A 21,235-nucleotide genomic window follows, 5' to 3' on the forward strand; every position below is an offset into this window, starting at 1 on the left:
TCTCTTCTCCACTGGCTTCTCGTAACGTAAGCGTTGGGTACGGGTTATCCTGTGTTGGTTCCTTGTCAACGAAGTGAAATGAGCACACAAACAGATTGCCTCACCGGAAGTTGTACCCACGTTCTTTTTTACAGTAGCGCCCCCCGGAAACTTGCGGATAGAAAATATGAGCACTTGAAAGGTTTTTTTCCAGTATTAATTTGAGATGTGTAACAACATTGAGTTTCGGGGAATAATTAATTCAAATGGTATAAATATTCATGAGTCTAAGAATATGATTAGCTTGTTGTGCAGACAATATTATCTTATAACGGAACCTTTAATCAAGTAAAAGTAACCTCTATCCAAATTGATTTCTTCATCAATTATCAATCTTACAAACTTTAAGAAACATTAATCTGCTTGATCAGGACAAATAATATTTCCTTATGTTTGTACAATTTGTATTACTGAAGTAGTAATACAAGAAAATCAAGCTTGATTGGTAGCTAAGATCTTACGTCTCATTGACTTCGATCTTTGTGAGCAAAACAATACGGATTCAATTCAATGAAATTATTGGGTTTTAATAAAACAACTAAAGTATACAAAGCTACAAGTCACACGGGGTAAATATGCATATATAGGTAGGAGAAAAACAACAACATGGTATAAAACCAGGAAAAATCAAACTTAACGAATAATATAAAGGGGGAAAGAATGATGGAAAGAGAGAATTAACGAGCGAGAGAGTGAGAGAGAGAGAGCGAGAGAGAGAGACAGCTTCACAGCCCTTTCACAAAAGACCTCAAGAAATTAACAATCCCGTGAACAGGAATAATTCAGACAACCTTTTACACGCAGTTTGATTGTGAAATCGAATACTTGCATTACTATGGCTTCTCGTGTGTAAGTGTCTGAGTTCGAATCGTCAGGGAAGTTCGGTAAGGATCTTCGGGTCCAGGGAGAATTTCTCTGAAGCTTAATAAAGTCGTTCGAGGAAGCTGCCGGTCTTTCTCTCCGTGGCAGGGATGCCTTCTCTCAGGGTGGCGAAGGCCAGGGTGGTCTTCCTCTCAATGGCGAAATGCCAAGGGGTCCTTCTCTCAGTGGCGAAAATGCAAAGAGTTAATGGTCAGTTCTCGTTCTTATAGATGAGATTGGAGGGAGGGATCCAATCACGTCCGGGAGACAGAAGGTGCGAGTTTTCCTTTGTTTTTGGACTCCCCTCCTCTTGGCTAATCAAACGGGGTGCTCATTTTAAGCCTCTATTCTTAGAAAGCTGATACTTTTGTAATAATGCATCTTGTTGTAATTTGTGAACGAGATTCGGTACAGTCGAGTTTCTGCGATTGAGAAGATACCACACACCGTCATTCTGCGATTTGAGAGTACAGTTTTACAGGATTTCCACAGTTACTGGCGTACAAAGTTTGATTTACGTACAGTAAACATCCTAGCTCTTTTAATATATTGTATAAAGACATTAAATCAACGAAATATATATATTTAAACGTTATTGAGGCAGTTTTGGTCCAGATGGTTCATATAAGGCGAATGTGTGTGAGTCACACAAACAGTCCTGTGTCTTGTCTAAGTATGTGCGCCCATTCGCACAAAGGGTGTGTGTGTGAGGGTGTAAAGGCACGTGAATGCCTTGGGGCTATAATATTCAACGCTCCAATCTCTTGCGGAGACACGGTGGCGCCTGGATCTAATTAGTGTAGAGTCACATCAACACAAAGGCCCTTTGTCTATGTATGATCTGATTAGAAAAGTCACGAGAGGCTGTGAGGAGTTCCATCCGGCCAGATGTCTAGAGCTATAATGCATTATTGTTTCAGCTGACTAGATGTAGTAAAGCTCTTCCCACAGTCACAGCACATGATCTCTCACTCCATCATGTGTTTTCTGGTGCCGTTTAAAACTGCTCAGCCATGAAAAACTCTTTCCACAGAGAGAACAAACATGAGGTCTCTCACCTGAATGAACTGTCAGGTGTTGATTTAGATTTGATGATGAAATAAAATCTTTACCACAGTGATCACAGCTGAATGTTTTTTTCCCAGAGTGATGGAGCAGATGAACACTGAGACCTGATGCTTGGGAAAAACTCTTTCCACACTGAGTGCATGTATACGGCTTCTCTCCAGTGTGAATTCTTTGGTGCTCTTTCAGCTGACTAGATGTAGTAAAGCTCTTCCCACAGTCACAACACACATGATCTCTCACTCCATCATGTGTTTTCTGGTGCAGTTTAAACCTGTACAGTCGTGAAAAACTCTTTCCACAGAGAGAACACACATGAGGCTTCTCACCTGAATGAACTATCAGGTGTTGTTTTAGATTTGATGATGAAATAAAATCTTTACCACAAAGATCACAGTTAAATGGCTTCTCTCCAGTATGAACTCGCTCATGTGTTTTCAGGTGTCCAGAAAGAGTGAATCTCTTGTCACAATATGAGCACTTGAAAGGTTTTTCTCCAGTGTGAATTCTTTGGTGCCGTTTCAGAAGACTAGATGTAGTAAAGATCTTTCCACAGAGAGAACACACATGAGGCTTCTCATCTGAATGAACTGTCAGGTGTTGTTTTAGATTTGATGATAAAATAAATCCTTTACCACACTGATCACAGCTGAATGATTTTTTCCCAGAGTGATAGAGCAGATGAACACTGAGACCTGATGCTTGGGAAAAACTCTTTCCACACTGAGTGCATGTATACGGTTTCTCTCCAGTGTGAATTCTTTGGTGCTCTTTCAGCTGACTAGTTGTAGTAAAGCTCTTCCCACAGTCACAACACACATGATCTCTCACTCCATCATGTGTTTTCTGGTGCAGTTTAAAACTCTTCAGCCATGAAAAACTCTTTCCACAGAGAGAACACACATGAGGCTTCTCATCTGAATGAACTACCAGGTGTTTTTTTAGAAGTGATGATAAAATAAATCCTTTGCCACACTGATCACACTTGAATGGTTTTTCTCCAGAGTGAATGAGCAAATGTCTACTGAGAGCTGATGCTCGAGAAAAACTCTTTCCACACTGAGTGCATGTATACGGTTTCTCTCCAGTGTGAATTCTCATGTGTGTGTTAAGGTGTTGTTTTTGTGTGAAACTCTTTCCACACTGAGTGCATGTATACGTTTTTTCTCCAGAGTGAATGCGCAAATGTCTCCTGAGACCTGATGAGTGAGAAAAACTCTTTCCACACTGAGAGCAGGTGTGCAGCTTTTTGGCTTTTGTTTCTTGAGTTTTGAAGTCACAGAGTTTCTTTACATCATTTAGTTTGTGTTGTTGCTCCTTCTCTTCCATCTGGTCTAAAATAAACATATAAAGTAGTCAGAATCAGTTCAATGAGGTTAAATGTGAAAATTAAAAACACTGAGCAGAAAACAAGACACAGCCTGTGTGAGTATAAAGTATCGGTAACACAATAAGGTTTCATTAATTAACATGAACTAATAATGAACTGCACTTCTACAGCATTTATTAATTTTAGTTCATGTTAATTTCTACATTTACAAAAGTTGTATTTGTTAACATTTGTTAAGTAACGTGAACCAACAATGAACAGCTGGATTTTTATTAAACTAACATTAAAGGTCCCATGGCATGACATTTTCATTTTATGAGGTATTTCAACCTTAATATGAGTTCCCCTAGCCTGAATAATGTCCCCAAGTGGATAGAAATGTTGATCGGTGTAAACCCGAGTTCTGGCTGTCTCTCTCTGCCTTTGAGAAAATGACAGGCCAGACGAGCCAATCCTGAAGTCTCCTGGTTTGACGTCCAAGCAGGAACGGTTTCCTCCCTTTCCCCCGCCCAGAGAATCTGGCACACCCATACAAACGCTCGAGAGATCATGGGTTGTGAACGAGTGAACGCTGGCAGTTTCTCAGTGTTTGGATGTACAAATGAAAACAGAAGTCTTTCTTCAGTTCCTTCTGATCTGTGATCAGTGATTTCTGATGTGTAGCTAATTATTTATTATTCGTGCACACACTGCGGCTTCTCTCTCCCGACAGAACGGTGTTTTCTATCTTGTGAGTCAGTGTTTATGTACGTCCTCGTCGCGTCTATCTGTTCTACAATGTGCATACAGTCGTTTCTGCTAAACATCGGCAGAGTCACATCTTTAAAGATAAACCTCACGCACGCCGAAGCTCAGGACCGGTCGGCCTCCAACATCCCCGACCCCCAGTACTGCATCTGGCCCACAGCGGAGGCACCAAACGCGGCGTGAGATTAAGCAGAAGGGGGGTAAGCGTGAGGGTATCCGGCTAGGCTAGCCAGCTTTCCCCACAATAAACTGGATTACATTCGATTACTGCTGTTGTGTCTTTGTTTGCGCTGTCTATTCAATGCGCGTCACTGACGCTTTTCATATGATAGGAACATATCTAAAAACAATGCTATTTTCAACACTTACTCGTAACTCGTTCATCTGGACAGCTGTAATGGTACTTTGCATGTGTTACAAAGTTGGTAGAATAATGATGAAGACGGACTCGGCGTGACTGGGACTCGTGTTTATTCAGAACTCTCAGATACAAACACAATAAACTCGCGCTGACAGACAGCGCTCTCATAACTCAGTAGTTACTATAAATAACTTTGTTAGCAATCGCTCCGTCTCCGTGATGTCCTGTTCGCGAACAATCTTTCTTTTGAACCGGTTCTTTTTAGTGAACAGAATCAGTTCACCAAATCGGACTGAATCGTTCTAAAGGGGTCTCGAGTCAGCGCTGATCCATAATTTACTAAAGTTACTAACTTTCTGACATGAGTGACAGCCCCTCCGACTAGAAATAAACTAATAACCTGCAGTATATGCTGTAACTACAACAGTTCACTGACTGAACTGAGACTGACAGAACTTATGTGAAGTGAACTCAGGTCCATCCGTCTCTCTGGCAGCAGCAGCTCGTGCGTCGTAGACCTCGTTAAACCACGCCCCCTCCGCTCATTTAAAATCCAAAGATGTTAGCCAATCACAACAGTGGGCGTTTTTACTGAAGTCTCACAGCTAGGGTTGCCACCTTTGGTGTGGCAAAATAAGGGACACCCATTCACCCCCCCCCCCCCCCCCCCCAAAAAAAAAACACGTCATGAAATTATTATTTCTACATTGACAACTTGACAGCTCAACAATAAACCATAAGAAAACATGAGATCAAGTATGTGAACTTGCAACAGAACACATTTTATATTATTTTACATTTGATTATTTTATTTATTTCTAAAGAACTTTTTAGTAACCTATTTGGTGCACTTTAAAGGGACAGTTCAGCCCAAAATGAAAATTCTGTCATCATTTACTCTCCCTCATGATGTTCCAGACCTGTATGAGTTTCTTTGTTCTGCTGAACACAAAAGAATATATTTTGAAGAATGTTTGTAACCAGGCTTCTTTGGGGGCACCATTGACTTCCATAGTAATCTTCCTATGTGTTCAACATAACAAAGAAATGTATACATGTTTGGAACAACTTGAGGGTGAGAAAATGATGACAGAATTTTCATTTTTGGGTGCATTGTCCCTTTAAGCAGTCATTCTGAACCAATAATCACTTTTTTGAATTTCAAAAACTGCTTTTAATTAATTTACTTAAAGTATGACTATATTATCATGTAATTATTTGTCCCATTTTTATCTAAATTTGTTTTTAAATGTCATAAACTTTATATGATAGGATTATTGGTTATGTATGATTATAGCGTAGCTAAATTATAAATTAATAATTACATTTATTAGGCTATAATCTATTAATTAACCTGTCTAAAAATAATAATTCTGTCTGCCAAGCTCTGATAATGTATGGCATATTATATTAATATATTATCCATTAAAAAAAACTATAGGCTACCTTTAGAAGCACAGATGTGTCTGTCACATAGACCGGTCTGTCACCGCTGTTGCTTTAAGTCAGTCAGTCTGAGCAACTGAAATGCTTCTCATAAAGTGTGCAGTTCGCCTGAGGTTCATCACGAGTTACTGGACAGACCCATTGATACCTTTTTGATATCCAGTTCTATATCTGGAGATCCTCTTGCGTTTAAACTGTGGACGCACGCGACGCGAGCTCGACATGTTTTTAAAAAAACGCGCAAGTTTACAGGCACAGCGCATTTTCTCGAGACTCCGCCGCTATGACAACAAAGCCGCTAAAACGCAATCACGCACAAATTAGCTCCTGTACTACTTATTGTGAAATTGATTTGTTTATATTTGCTATCAGTATTCTCCACACTGCAAAATCCGTATGTGTTTATTGAACTATGTGTGGACCTATGTAAAATACAGAACAAATCGCATCCCGTATTGGTTTGATACGGAATGCGTAATTTTGCTTGTAAATACGGGACGATTCCGTATTTTACGGGACGGGTGGCAACCCTACTCACAGCAGACACGCCTCTTGTAACCGGGCATTTAGCCACAGGGCAAACAGCAGTATAGACAAAATGCCTTTTATTTCTACATCATGACATTTTATGATGTAAAAATCATACTAACAATATAAGTACACCTCAGGAAACATTATAAAATAATAGAAAAATGCCATGCCATGGGACCTTTAACAAAGATTTATGAATATTGTAACAAATGTATTGTTGATTGTTAGTTAATACATTAACTAATGTTAACAAATGAGAACTTATTGTAAAGTGTTAAAGTATCTTTAATGTGCAAAGGTCAGTTCTGTCATTCACTACGATTAAAACTGATTGAATATGATCATTTAGATGCATTTATCTATCATTTATCATCCATATACTGATTATTATTTTACAGCTACTAAAGCAGTCAATAATGAAGAATCAAGAATGGACACCAACCTATTTGTTCCTCAGTATCTTCATGTTTTATTCTGGATGGTTCTGGATAACTCATGTCTTCAATCTCCTCTTTAATAAACTCCATCTTTAACAGTCACACAGATTTCAGCTGCTACACCTGGAGTTTGTCCTTCTCTTGTAGGATGATGGGAATATTCCCAGTATTTATTGGTGAATTGTGGTGGGAGGGGCTTCAGTGGTGGGAGGGGCTTCAGTGTATGTGTGAACTGTGATCACTGTGAGATACTGACGCCCACAGGACCAGATCTGGAGAAATCAAAGACAAGTTACTGAATTTATACTGAATTACCAGAGTCGACCAGACCTGGCTAAAAAATACATTTTGTAAAATTTTCTTTCTGAAGAAAGAAAAACAAATATTAATGAAAGCAAAAATATTAAATGCCATGGATGTATATTTACTGAGTAATCTACAATTCTTTAGAGGGGGTCAATATGACAATTTTCACCTGAGATTCAGAGCCAAATTACAGGAGGGTAAAAACGACTTTAAAAAGGTAGGACTAGGACTATTAGTAAAATCTGTCGACTTTAGCCACCTTTGTTCACAATTGTTCATTTTCATTTTCAGTGGTCAAAAACCAAACGTGGGTCACTTTGCATACAGCTGAAACTTTTGTCTTTTACAGAGGAATATCTGAACAACAAATAATGTTGAAACTAGAAATGGATCTTGTTTTTTCTATCAACACAATTTCATAGAATATACCTGAGTGCCATAATTTTATTTTTCCAAAGTTTGTGTGCCTGTCACTCTAAAAATATTAAAGATATCTTGATATCCTTCTATTCTTCTTTTTTTTTCAATGGGTAAAATTGTTGATTTGACATGGAATGACCATTTAATTACATTTGAATGAAGTGAACGCGTTTTCTGTCAGGAATATGGAGCATTTTGATACAAGATAGATATGAATTGCATTAAAACAATGTTTGTTGAACTCCTGTCCAAAGTCTGTGAGAAACAACAGGACCATCATGTTTATCTGAGCTGCTGAAAAGCCTCTTTGTCTCCTAAAGTTCCCTGTTTTCCCCTCATTCATTATGCGGATGTCTGAGATCTTCTGTAAAGTGGCACATTAACAGGCCCAGATTAACACAGTATAGTGCCCTAGAGTGACCACATTTGAAGTGGACCCTAGGGTGACGCATCTGAAGGCATGCAAATTCATAACCCATTAGAAAACTGCTGTTAAATAAATGAGCAAGAAATAGTAACAATATAGTCAAGCCGTACCTTACAAAACTTTATTTAATTTGAAAAGCAATCAATTAATCCGAAGGGAAGCTGTGGTGTTACACAGCAGCATTACGTTGCGCAAAGGAAAACTGGGAGCGAGGACTCAATTGCAGATAAAGGTGGATTTATTGACAAAATAATAAACACAAACACAAAACAAAACAAAAACCCAAAACCAAACCAATCTATTCAGGCTTTGTTGGTCCCATGATGCTGATCATCAGCTTTCTCTGTCAACTCAGGCTTTGATCCTGAGTTTAGGAGTTTAGCTGTGACATCAGCAGTGAACAGCCAATCACACGCTGTGGATCAGTGACACTGAGATTCACTTCTCACGAGAGAAGCAGCGAGATTCATTTCTCTCTTCTGCAGAATATTACATGATTGAAAAATATTAAGAATTTAAACAAATTCACACAGCAAGAAGAAAAGAGCTGTCTATAAAAGAGTACAACTTAAAGAAAATATTCACTACGTCAATGCAAGTAAAAGTTATGAAGTTAGTTTAGTTGATATATAGAGAATTGAGTAATGTAGTAATTTTTATTGCTTTTTTATTGATTTTAAACCTTATTTGTATGACCTTTGTATAGGCTATTTATATTAGTTTCAACTAAGTGCCTATTAATGATTGATTAACTAAAATGATACATGTGTAATTGAATACGGGTATAATAATTACATATTATATTATACAAAATTATAAAATTATTATTATTATATTAAATAAGCATTGTTAAAAGCCAGACGCTTTAGTCTTTAAAAAACATTTGCTATATAGTGACCTTTATTTTGGAATAGAAACAGGGACTTTATTGCATCAGAGGTGTGTCACTTTGCTCACAGCTGATTGGTCCGATTTCAGTTTGATCTCTTATCCAGAACATAACCTCCCATGGAGCATTAGCGTTAGCGTTACAGGAAATGAACACTGCTAAAAGCCAAATCACTTTAATGGTACCTAAAACCCAGGATTAGCACAAACTAAGCTTAAACATATCTGGCTAGCCAGCTAAACCGGCTTCATGGTATAGGCCCCAGGAGACAAACGACCAACGATCTGACACAAGACTGCAAACACGAGGAGACTATAAAGGGCACAAATCAGGCGAGAAACAGGTGGGGCCAATTAAACAATAATCAGTTAACAAGAAGGGACAGAAGACAAGGACACATGGCAAACATGAGGGCTTAAATACACATGGACTAATGACAAGACAAGGGACACCTGTGAACGATGATCAGACAATGAACCAATGACATGACACAAGATCACATGAGGGCATGGGAGTCACATGACAAACCAGGAAGCAAGACAGTGAACATGACAAACTAAAAACATGAACATGAACCAACACCAAAACACCCTGTGACATCAATACACTGTTAATTATAACAACTAGCTGGAAAAAAATATTGCTAAAAATAGAACAAAGACTTGATTTGACTTGACTTGGACCTGAAAGACTTGAGACTTGACTTGACTCGACTTGACTTGGACCTCAAAGACTTGAAACTTGACTTGGACTTGGACCTGAAAAACTTGAGACTTGACTTGGACCTGAAAGACTTAACTTGGACCTCACAGACTTGAAACTTGACTTGGACCTGAAAGACTTGACTTGGACCTCACAGACTTGAAACTTGACTTGGACCTGAAAGACTTGACTTGGACCTCACAGACTTGAAACTTGACTTGGACCTGAAAGACTTGACTTGGACCTCACAGACTTGAAACTTGACTTGGACCTGAAAGACTTGACTTGGACCTCGCAGACTTGAAACTTGACTTGGACTTGGACCTGAAAAACTTGAGACTTGACTCGACTTGACTTGATTGGACCTCACAGACTTGAAACTTGACTTGGAACTGAAAGACTTGAGACTTGAAACTTGACTTGGACCTGAAAGATTTGAGACTTGACTTGGACATTAGGGACTTGTGAACATTTCTGCAAGCAACCATATCAACAGCTGAATTCAGCACCACAGAGAAGCACAGCAGCAAACACATGCCAAACTTCACAAGCATCTCTAAAAACCTTCAAATTCAACAACAGTCTCATATTTGCCCACAAATAATTATGAATGCCTTACCTTTAGCAGAGCATCTTTTTTCTAGACTTTGAGCAAGCAAAATTAAATCCTCAAAGTCCATTCCCTTGACTAGTTTCGGATTCAATAGCCAGCAGGGAGAGTGTAGACGGCCGCTTCTGTCTCATGGTTGTCCTGAGTTTATTCTTCACTCTTTTAAGTTGAGAGAAGGATCTCGCAGTTGGTAACAGGCAGGGTTAAGAACAGCCTGAGTGTGACGAATACACTTGGGAAGGTGGTCTATACTTAATGTAAATGGCATCTACTCCAGTAAAATTTTTCTGGGAGAGGACCCAACCACATTTTTTGATTCTGACGCCCATGTGTGCGAGTATAAAGTATCGGTAACACTTTACAATAAGGTTTCATTAGTTAACATGAACTAATAATGAACTGCACTTCTACAGCATTTATTAATCTTGGTAAGGATGCACCGATAAGATTTTTTGGGGCAGATACCGATTTTAACAGACAATTATTGGCCGATACCGATATTTGTCTTTGCCCTCTTATTCAAAATGTTGTCATTAAAATAAAGTGTTTTAAATCAGCAGAGTTAAAAAGAAAAACATACATTAACTTCTAGCCTACTAGCTACTTTATTGCTGCATTATCAAAAATCATTTCTAGTGAACATAGACTGGATCCATTTAACATTCAGCAGGCCAACATAATTACAACAGAACAAAGATACATATGAAATAAACAGTGCTTTTTAGGTAGGTTTAACAGTTTCCAGGTACAGAAATAAAGTAAACAAATGTTAAATAACACTGCATATCCTTCACTGTATAAATTAAATACTAGGGATGCACGATATATCGGCAACATATCGTTATCGGCCGATAAATGATTATTTTTGATGTTATCGTTATCGGTCCAATAAGAAAATTTGACCGATATAGTCAAGCCGATAGATAATGTATTATTTCCTTCAGCTGAGACGGACGCGCTGTCCACCATGATGGGTTTGAATTGCTCTAAATATGTTTGGAATCACTTCGAAAAGGAAAATACAGTTATGTGCAACATGTGCAGCACAAGTCTTCTATAATCTACATAAAATGATAATGAGAATAGAATAGGCTGTAAAAGAGCGTTGTGTTTCAGCGCGTTTGTTGAGGGAAGAGCGCGCCCACGGAGTTACACCTTCATGACGAGCACAGTCAAGTTCGCTTGTGCATTCACAGCCTTTTGTGCCATTGTAAGTTGTAATATTATATTTATTATTTTGTGTATATAATCCCATATAGGATGCGTTTGGTTGAGTTAATTAACGATGCAGTAAAGCACTTCATTGTACCGGTCTTTAGCTTCAGCGCGCGCCCACGGAGTTACACCTTCATGACGAGCACAGTCAAGTTCGCTTGTGCATTCACAGCCTTTTGTGCCATTGTAAGTTGTAATATTATATTTATTATTTTGTGTATATAATCCCATATAGGATGCGTTTGGTTGAGTTAATTAACGATGCAGTAAAGCACTTCATTGTACCGGCGCGCGCATTTCAAACAGAAATGCACAGCATTAATAACTACTGGGACTGTCTTATACATAACACTGCAATGAGAATATTTCTGTTATAAAACGTAGTGAATTCTCTGGGTTTAGTTGTTTTTCAGCGCGCTGTTGTGGGAAGCGTCAACAACGCATTCTGACCAGCACAGTCAAGTTCGCTTGTGCATTCGCGTCATTTTAAGCATATGTAAGTCGTAATATTACGTTTTTGTAGTATAAACATCTGATTAAAGTCATATAGGATGCGTTTCGTTGAGTCAATAACCCGCAGTGCTTCACTGTACCGGTGATCATCTTAAGTTTCAGCACGCTCTCAAACAGGGGAAGAGCATCCACAGGAGTTATAACCCTTCACCTATGCGTGATTTTGTGCTAATATAAGTTGTAATATTATATTTATTTTGTATAAATATCTGATTGTTCTCATATATGATGCGTTTAGTTGTTAATTAAACTTCTAAGCGCTTCAGTTTATGGTTGTTCGTTCATTCTCTCCAGCTTCAGCGCGCTCTCAAACAGCAACATTATTCCTAATAGACTAGACTAATATTACAGATGTATACTATTAGCCTACTGTAATATTAAACATTTTTTTCAAAAACACAAGCATTATTTTTTATAATTAGCACTTTTATTGTTCTCGGATCATTTCCATCAACAATATGGTTTGATTTAAACCATTTCTTTATCGTCTGTGCGGAGGTTATTTCATGCACTTGCATTCTGATTCTTTATTATACAGCCTAAGTAATGCTGTTCAATTACTTGTTTGCATTATTTAGGTATATTATTTTTATTTTTTAGACAATATAATTTTTGGTAACATTTTACAAATAAGGTCTCATTTTATTAATGCATTAACTATCATGAACAAACAGAGAGCAATAACCTTTGTTTCTTTTAGTAATAAAATGTTTGTGTTTTGTAACAGTCCATTCACAGTTCATACCTAATGTTAAAAGACACAACTTTGGGTCTGAATATGTTGAGATTAACTTGAACTAAAATTAATAAATCCTGTTGAAGTATTGTTCATTCATTGTTGGTTAACTAATACTAACAAAAATTAAACCTTATTGTAAAGTGTTAAAAAAAAAAAATTTGGCCATAGGAGTGTAAAATTAATTTGAAAAGGTAAGGAATCTCACACTGGTTCAAATAGGCTACTGTAGTGTATAGGTTTGATTTATGTTGAAGTGTTTGGGACATGGCTTTTAATGGTGAGCCTTTTGTTTTTGTAATCAGGCTCTCAGAGTTTATTAAAATTTGTATTTAGATTTATCGGCCAATATATCGGTTATCGGCTTTCAAATATTAAGAATTATCGGTTATCGGTATCGGCCAAAATGTTCATATCGGTGCATCCCTATTAAATACATATATTATTATTACATTGAGACATAGCTAAATTCTACTGTACAATAGTAATGGGCAATATAAACGATATGCGATATAAACGTTACAAAATTGGCCTACAATAGAGATTTTAAGTCTATTGCACTATCGCGATAATGCACGTTGATGACAGACACACACACACACACACACACACACACACACACGCTCACTGTCTTTGTAGTCTCTACAGTGTTTCCCAACCGGGACCATTTTTTTTTCTTTCAAATTTTTCAAATAATTCTCTCTTTGTAAACTTTGTTCAATGCATGCGAGTGCTGCCGTATGTTGGAATGTGACCAGTCGTTTTCTCCGTCATCACCCGGGTGTAGAGCCAGAAGACGCCAATGAGAAGTTGCGCGCGCTGGGAGAAAATGTGTCTCTGTGCACTCATCTGAGAGCGCGCACACGTCTCACAGCGCGCAAATATTGAGTTCTCTTTCAAATCTCGCTCTTGAACGGACAAACTCACACAAAAAGTATGTCAACATGTCCATCTTGGTGAGTATTCTAGCAGACATAGTCTGTATATGCCTTAAGTGAACTTTATACTGTCGAGAAAGACAACGCATATCCATGCATTAGGTCTTAAAGGGGCAGTAGCATTAGGTCTTAAAGGGGCAGTAGCATTAGGTCTTAAAAGGGCAGTAGCATTAGGTCTTAAAGGGGCAGTAGCATTAGGTCTTAAAGGGGCAGTAGCATTAGGTCTTAAAGGGGCAGTAGCATTAGGTCTTAAAGGGGCAGTAGCATTAGGTCTTAAAGGGGCAGTAGCATTAGGTCTTAAAATGGCAGTAGCATTAGGTCTTAAAAGGGCAGTAGCATTAGGTCTTAAAGGGGCAGTAGCATTAGGTCTTAAAGGGGCAGTAGCATTAGGTCTTAAAGGGGCAGTAGCATTAGGTCTTAAAGGGGCAGTAGCATTAGGTCTTAAAGGGGCAGTAGCATTAGGTCTTAAAGGGGCAGTAGCATTAGGTCTTAAAGGTTAACTTAAAGGTTTACTGCTGTCTGTTTAATGTCAAACAACAAAAGACAAGGACATCACTCACTGCTCTTGATTGAAATGTTTTTGTAAGTTTAATAGGATTAATCTTTAATTTATACAGTCAAATATGCAATGTTATTTTACATTTGATCATTTTCTGTAGGCCTACTGTACCTGAAAACTAATGTTAGACGTAGGCTACCTGAAAAACATAGTTTATTTTATTAGTATCTTTGCTCAAAAGTATTTATTTGTGCTGCTGCTTGTATTTAAATTATTTGTTCTTATTATTTTCTTTATTTTTATTTGACAGTAGTCCTTTTTCCCTGAACATAGCAAATACAATTATTATTTACTTATAATAATTATCATCATAAATAATAAACGTAATGAATTGCATTCAATTTTTTTAAATACTTAAATAAATAAAAAATAGTGGTACCGAAATTGGTACAGATCTGGCACGCATCTCCCTGTAGCATTGCGTGATACTTTTGTATAATTTTTGTAAAGTTTTAGCCTGGTTGATATTCACTGCCATTATATGGATAAGCGCGTACAGGACGTTTTTAAAACGTTCTGCTTTTTTTTTGTTTAAGTCTCTGCAGCTAGTGTACTTGAATTTTATTTATCTGCAACAATATGTTATAATTACAGTTTTGCACAATAAATGTTCTCAAAACTACATACAACGTTTCTTTCTTTAAAAAAAAAAAATACATTTAGCAGTGTGGCTTTCCTTAGGGTCTAACCCGTTCTGAAATGGTTCTATTATAATATTTATATCGCAATATATATCGTTATCGCAAGAGGCTGCAATGTATATCGCAATATGGATTTTAGGCCATATCGCCCATCCCTACTGTACAACATTTATATAATTCAGTCACAATTACTTTGTTAAACTGAACTTTTATTTTGACGGGTTGCCGTGAAGACCTTTGAGTTTGTGTGTGAGGTAAATTAATTCATGTTATGCGTTATGCAGTAAATTCCATTTTTATGACTAGATTCCGTCTGCCAACCGGAATAGTCCCGTATTCAAGGCATCAATGAAGCATTCCATATGAAAGCCATACGAAACGAAGTTTGTCCCGTATATTCAGGCATACGATCTAAACTGAGAAACAATCATTCCTTTGAGAAAAATCACTGTTTGATTTGCGAACATAGCCGTTCGCGGAAGGCTTTAAGACCCAGCAGAATCCTATGCCGGTGCTGGCTGGGCTCCCGCTTCACAGCAAGTGGCTCGCGCTAACGGCAAATCTCCTTCACTGTTCGCATTTTGATTTCAGCAAATCAGTCTGGCCGGATTTATACAGTGCGAGTCCAACATTCTTGCAATCGTAATGCTATGGACTACTATGGCCTACATTAAACCTTTAAATAAAAGGGTTATTTAGCTGTTTACACTGCCATATAACCTACAGTAAAAGAGCATGCACAGCGACAGGAAATAGAAAAATTAAAAATGAATACAAAAAACCTGCCTACCTAACCAGAACATGTGAGCGAAGTGGAGCTCCACTCATGAATTGCTCACCGGTAAAACCATGTGCGCTCCGACATTACATTTCTCTGTACTGTAGCCTACTATATTTGTTGTAGCCATCAAACACCTATTTCGTTTCATATGTTTAAATATTATAATGTAATTTTTTTATTTAATTTACGTTGATTAAGAAAAGTGAACAGGACAAAGATGCGCAATATGTCAGAATATGTCATGGGGGTTAGAAATAACTTTGACTGCTTCATTAAGTTTTGTTGTGTTGTTTCTTTAAACTGAATTTCGTTTTATATAAATTGTATCTTATATTTTAATCAATGTTTTATCAACCAATTACCTGGATTTAATAAATAATAAGCAAATATAAACTGCTGATATTTGGCGATTCAAACTGCTGAATCGACTCACTGATTCATAACGCTTCGAAGCTTCATGAGGCCGTGTTTTGAAATCGTCATCACTATATAAGTCGTTATTTAGGGTTTTTTTGCGCACAAAAACTATTGTCGCCGATTCATAAAGTTATTTTAGAACCACTGTAGTGAGATGGACTTTGTAACGACGTCTTTAGTGTCTTTTAAGGGTCTTGATACTGAACCGTGCATTGTGTCAATGGAGGCCTTTCAGAGCCACACTAAAATATCTTAATTTCTGTTCCGAAAATGAACGGAGGTCTTACGGGTGTCCAACGACATGAGTAGGGTTGGGCATCGAGAACCGGTTCCAACTTGGAACCGTTTAAAAAATAACGATGCCATTGGAATCGTTTAGAAATTTTGTTTTCGATTCCGATCATCGGTTCCAAACGCGCAAGTTTTCGGAAGTGCTTGCCGCGCCCATTTGTTCTGTTGCAGCCATGGAGCACGGTAAGCGGCGCTCAAAAGTGTGGCTTTATTTCACAAAAAAAAAAAAAGCCTGGGTCGGCACAGTGCAACACATGACAAACTTATTTCTTGCACGGGAGGATGCACTACAAATATGTGGTGTAGCTATAAATTAACGAGTGTAGCGTGTTTGAAATGCTGCGCAGGTCTGTCCTCCTCGGGCAACCCTGCGCTAACCAACGTTATTAAAGGGATAGTTCACCCTGAAATGAAAATAAAGCCTTCTTTTACTTACCCTGATGTTGTCCCAGTGCCCTATGTCCTATGACATTTAAAATACTGTTCCTGCACGCGCTCCTTCCTATTATGGCAGTGAATGGCGATCAGCTAAAACATTACAAAAATTAAACAAATGTATCACGCAACGATACAGGGAGACGCGCGCCATATGGAAAGTGTTCAGGGGCACACTATAAGGTTTTGCGAGAAAGAAACCGTATTATTCAGTCAAAACACTGAGCTCGGCCGTTATTCTGAGCGCGCTCCTCTGTGTGCACTATGAGCCGTCAGCAGCCGCCGGAGCTCATGCCTACTATAATAACTCGCACTGTTGTCATTGCACCCACGATAAGCACACACACACACACACACACACACACACACGCGCGCACCATTTTGAGAAATCAAGCTCAATAGAAAAAAACGCGATTCTCGTCTTTTCTATAACGTATATGATAAGTAATAATACTAATAATATAACCTCCTTAAGTGAATATTGTGTAGGCCTACCGGTTGTCATGACAATATTGCACGAGGCTACTGCGGCTTGGAGTGCGCACACACTGGAACACGCGCATTTGAACAACAGCTGGGTGAGTAAAAGATGGCTTTATTTTCATTTCAGGGTGAACTAACATTATCCCACCTCATCATAATCAGCTAAGTGATTGTAGTGTAAACCCCTTGACCAAATTGCGAATTGTGGTGAACAACAACGTTACTGAAATTATTTTTCCCCCTCGTAGATAAATGTAGCTATACGCAAATTGCCCACGCTAGTAGCAGTCCTAATGACTGCTGTTAATGCTATTGTTAAACCGGGACTCGGTGTGAAACTCCATTCACCTTTGCAGCAAAGCAAGTGAAAATGCCAGCGGAGAAAGTCCCAAAACTAAAACTCATTATTGAATCAAAATACAATTTTCCTCTGTGAAATGAGCCTGTGACATGTTGTGACTCCACCCCTCAAAGAATCGGAATCGAGAATCGAAAAGAACCGTAATCGAAACTAAGAATCGGAATCGGAATCAGAATCGTTCAAATCAAAACGATGCCCAACCCTAGACATGAGGGTAAGTAATTAATGACAGAATTTTCATTTTTGGGTGAACTAACCCTTTAACATTAAAACGCAGACAGCAGCGCAGCAGGAATATTACATTATGATCTTGGATTATGCAGCAGACATTATACAGCGCAGTGCCTTCCCGCAGTTCATTAATAAACCATTCATCCTATAGCCGATATGCCGATGGTTGTAAATCGATCAAAAATCATACATCGGTGCATCTCTAAATCTTACTTATTGTTAATTTCAACATTTACAAAAGTTGTATTTGTTAACATTTGTTACAAGTAACGTGAACCAACAATGAACAGCTGGATTTATATTAACTAACATTAACAAAGATTGAAAAAAATATTAAAACAAATGTATTGTTGATTGTTAGTTAATACATTAACTTATGTTAACAAATGAGACCTTATTGTAAAGTGTTAAAGTATCTTTAATGTGCAAAGGTCAGTTCTGTCATTCACTACGATTAAAACGATCATTTAGATGCTTTTCTCTATAATTTATAATCCATATACTGGTCATTATTTCACAGCTACTAAAGCAGTCAATAATGAAGAATCAAGATACTGACGCCCACAGAACCAGATCTGGAAAAATCAAAGACAAGTTACTGAATTTATTGTGAGTTGACCAGACCTGGCTTAATTTTTATTTTGTTAATATTTTTTTATGAAGAAAGAAAAACATAAATATTAATGAAAGCCAAAATATTAAATGTCATGGATATATATTTACTGAGTAATCTACAATTCTTTAGAGGGGGGTCAATATGACAATTTTCACCTGAGATTCAGAGCCAAATTACAGGAGGGTAAAAACGACTTTAAAAAAGATGGCAGCTTTATTTTAGTTTTAAACAGAGATTGGTAGGACTATTAGTAAAATCTGGAGATCTTAATGTGGTTTCATGAGTAAATTGGTCAATTGTTCACATTTTCAGTGGCCAAAAACCAAACGTGGGTCACTTTACACACAGCTGATACTTTTGTCTTTTACAGAGGAATATCTGAACAACAAATAATGTTGAAACTAGAAATGGATCTCGTTTTTTCTATAAACACAATTGCATATAATATACCTGAGAGCCATAAATATTATTTTTCCAAAGTTTGTATGCCTGTTATTCTAAAAATATTAAAGATATCTTGATATCCTTCTATTCTTCTTTTTTTTTCAATGGGTAAAATTGTTGATTTGACATGGAATGACCCTTTAATTACATTTAAATGAAGTGAACACGTTTTCTGTCAGGAATATGGAGTATTTTGATACAAGTTAGATATTAATTGCATTAAAACAAGGTTTGTTGAACTCCTGTCCAAAGTCTGAGAGAAACAACAGGACCATCATGTTTATCTGAGCTGCTGAAAAGCCTCTTTGTCTCCTAAAGTTCCCTGTTTTCCCCTCATTCATTATGCTGATGTCTGAGATCTTCTGTAAAGTGGCACATTAAGCACATTTTATTGGTGTAATAGAGTCAGAGTCTGTGAAAAACTCTCTGCCAACATATTATTACACTCATAATAAACCAGGACACACAACGCATTTCATTACATTGGTCCTTAAACATGTAAACTCTGGAGCTGATTAATGTTAAACTCTGTAATCTAAGAAACATCTCTCACCTGCAGACTGGAAATATAAGGCATCCGGAGAAAATATTCCACTTTTGTCCTTCATTCACGATCGTTAACAGCGTCGCTTTCAGCTTCAACTGATCTCAGCTCGTCTCTCGCGCTTCTCTCTTCTGCGCATGCTCAGTGCGCGTCATTTTTCTTAAAGGGGCCGCATATTCTTAAACAGGCCCGGTTCCAGAATCAAATCACGCGTCCAAAAACCTCAATAGGTTGTTTGCGCGTGACGTCACTGCTGTAGCGGGGAGCGATTTTCTATATAGGAATCACTAACACAAACTCAAAATCACTAACACACTAACACAAACGCCTATGTTTTGTGTGGTTTATTGTTGCTCGAATGGATCAAACCGAGAAACCACAAAGAGCTTTTACTGTTTATGTAACTTTTATCACTTTTTTTTTACTTTAAAAGGTGCTGCCTTTAATGGCGTTTTGCATTTGCTGAGACTGGACTTAATACGGATATCGGCTTACCTTTGTTTTTGACTTGGTTAAATATTCACATTCTTCTTAGTATCGTTTGCAGGGAAGAAAATATTTTATTTTATTGCATGTTCATTTGATGTTTTCACTGACGTTTTGAAGAATTTGGTTCACAATGTTGATCTGGTTAATGTTACCGTGAAAATTAATTTGATTCACTTTCCCATATGGCCGCGCAGGATAATCTGAGAGGATCACATTCAGCGGACAGACACAAAAACTATATTCTTTTGTAAATATTTATTTAAACAAATTACAACCAAAATCACACCCAGCAAACACGTGACGTAACGGCGACCAAAAGTGACGTCAGTATTGGTCGTGGGTTCGTCACGTCACCAAAAGACTATACCACGACGTTGTGGCAACGAAGAACAGAAGTTGCGATCTCGACTGCAGCGCTTGGTCGCTTCCTTACCTCCCCACAACGTTGTCTAAAGACCAGCTGATGACCAATTATTTTGACCTCCTCACCACGTCTTAGCCACGTCATTTCTTGACTTTAGCAGATAAAAGAATTTGCTTTCAGATGTTTTATATGTACAGGTGTTGGTCATATAATTCGAATATCATCAAAAAGTTGATTTATATCAGTAATTTCATTCAAAAAGTTAAACTATAATTTTATATATATATATATATATATATATATATATATATATATATATATATATAAAATACATTTATATCTATACATATAATAATTATAATAATAAAAAATGTATCTATTATTTAAAAATGTTACAGCCTGTAGATTCCAGTCATGAATTCAACATTTTCACTTCGGTACAGTAGGGGCAGTATGAACTCTCAAACGCTTGCTCCCCATAAGCACAAAAGAAGAGCTTCCGCTGCTGGTCACGAACGTGCGTGGGTGTAACTGTCGTATCTTTGACCGTCTTAGTTGTTTATTTTACACACTTTCTTATCTTTTCAGTTTTTAGAGTTACCTAACGTTACAGCAGTAGTTTAACTTATCTAGAATCGAAGAAAGAAGAAATAACACCATTCCTTCACGACGAAACACAGGTAGGTGTAACAACCCGCGTTCTCTAAAGTATTTTCAGAATTTTACATTATAACCAAGATCTCTGTTTCAAATGTAGTTTAAAATGGCTTTTTAACTAGTTAGGTTTCATTGGTGAGTATAGTGTTGCGTCACATTTAGAACTCAAAAAGAACATGTCCGAGTGGGCCTACTGTTGTTTTGCCATATCACCCACCCCTACGTCCCCTTTAAATCTTTCATAAAATTATGTAAGTGTATCGAATTATATCGAATCGAATTGTATCGTTGGCTGTCATCTAAACATCCATTCAGTCTATTGCCTCTATTGTTTTGTGGTGTAAACAAG

General features: G+C 37.6%; 1 protein-coding gene across 2 annotated transcripts; it reads right to left on the reverse strand.

Annotated features, from left to right (window-relative positions):
• Nucleotides 1–547: 547 nt before the first annotated feature.
• LOC307137202 (uncharacterized protein) lies at nt 548–19,508 on the reverse strand. Of its 2 annotated transcripts, XR_013817884.1 has the most exons (3): nt 19,386–19,508; nt 6,823–7,089; nt 548–3,299 (listed from the first exon to the last, which is right to left on the reverse strand). XR_013817884.1 is itself a non-coding variant. In XM_079834703.1 (2 exons), the coding sequence occupies exons 1-2, from the start codon at nt 6,905–6,907 to the stop codon at nt 1,852–1,854; spliced, it is 1,533 nt and encodes a 510-aa protein (XP_079690829.1). In that variant the 5' UTR covers nt 6,908–7,076; the 3' UTR covers nt 554–1,851. The 2 variants fall into 2 exon arrangements, 1 of the variants encoding a protein (XP_079690829.1); XM_079834703.1 differs by lacking the exon at nt 19,386–19,508 and having other exon boundaries at nt 554–3,299; nt 6,823–7,076.
• Between the last annotated feature and the right edge of the window lie 1,727 nt (nt 19,509–21,235).

The sequence above is a fragment of the Gobio gobio genome (genome assembly GCF_949357685.1).
Source record: "Gobio gobio genome assembly, chromosome: 14".
Classification (NCBI taxonomy): Eukaryota; Metazoa; Chordata; class Actinopteri; order Cypriniformes; family Gobionidae; genus Gobio; species Gobio gobio.

What these genes read in the sequence shown, in the direction of transcription:
- LOC307137202 (XM_079834703.1), bottom strand. Translation starts at nt 6,907, where the DNA reads ATGGAGTTTATTAAAGAGGAGATTGAAGACATGAGTTATCCAGAACCA. An exon ending in AGATACTGAGGAACAAATAG is followed by an intron (nt 3,300 to 6,822) that starts GTTGGTGTCCAT and finishes TGTTTATTTTAG; the next exon opens with ACCAGATGGAAGAGAAGGAG.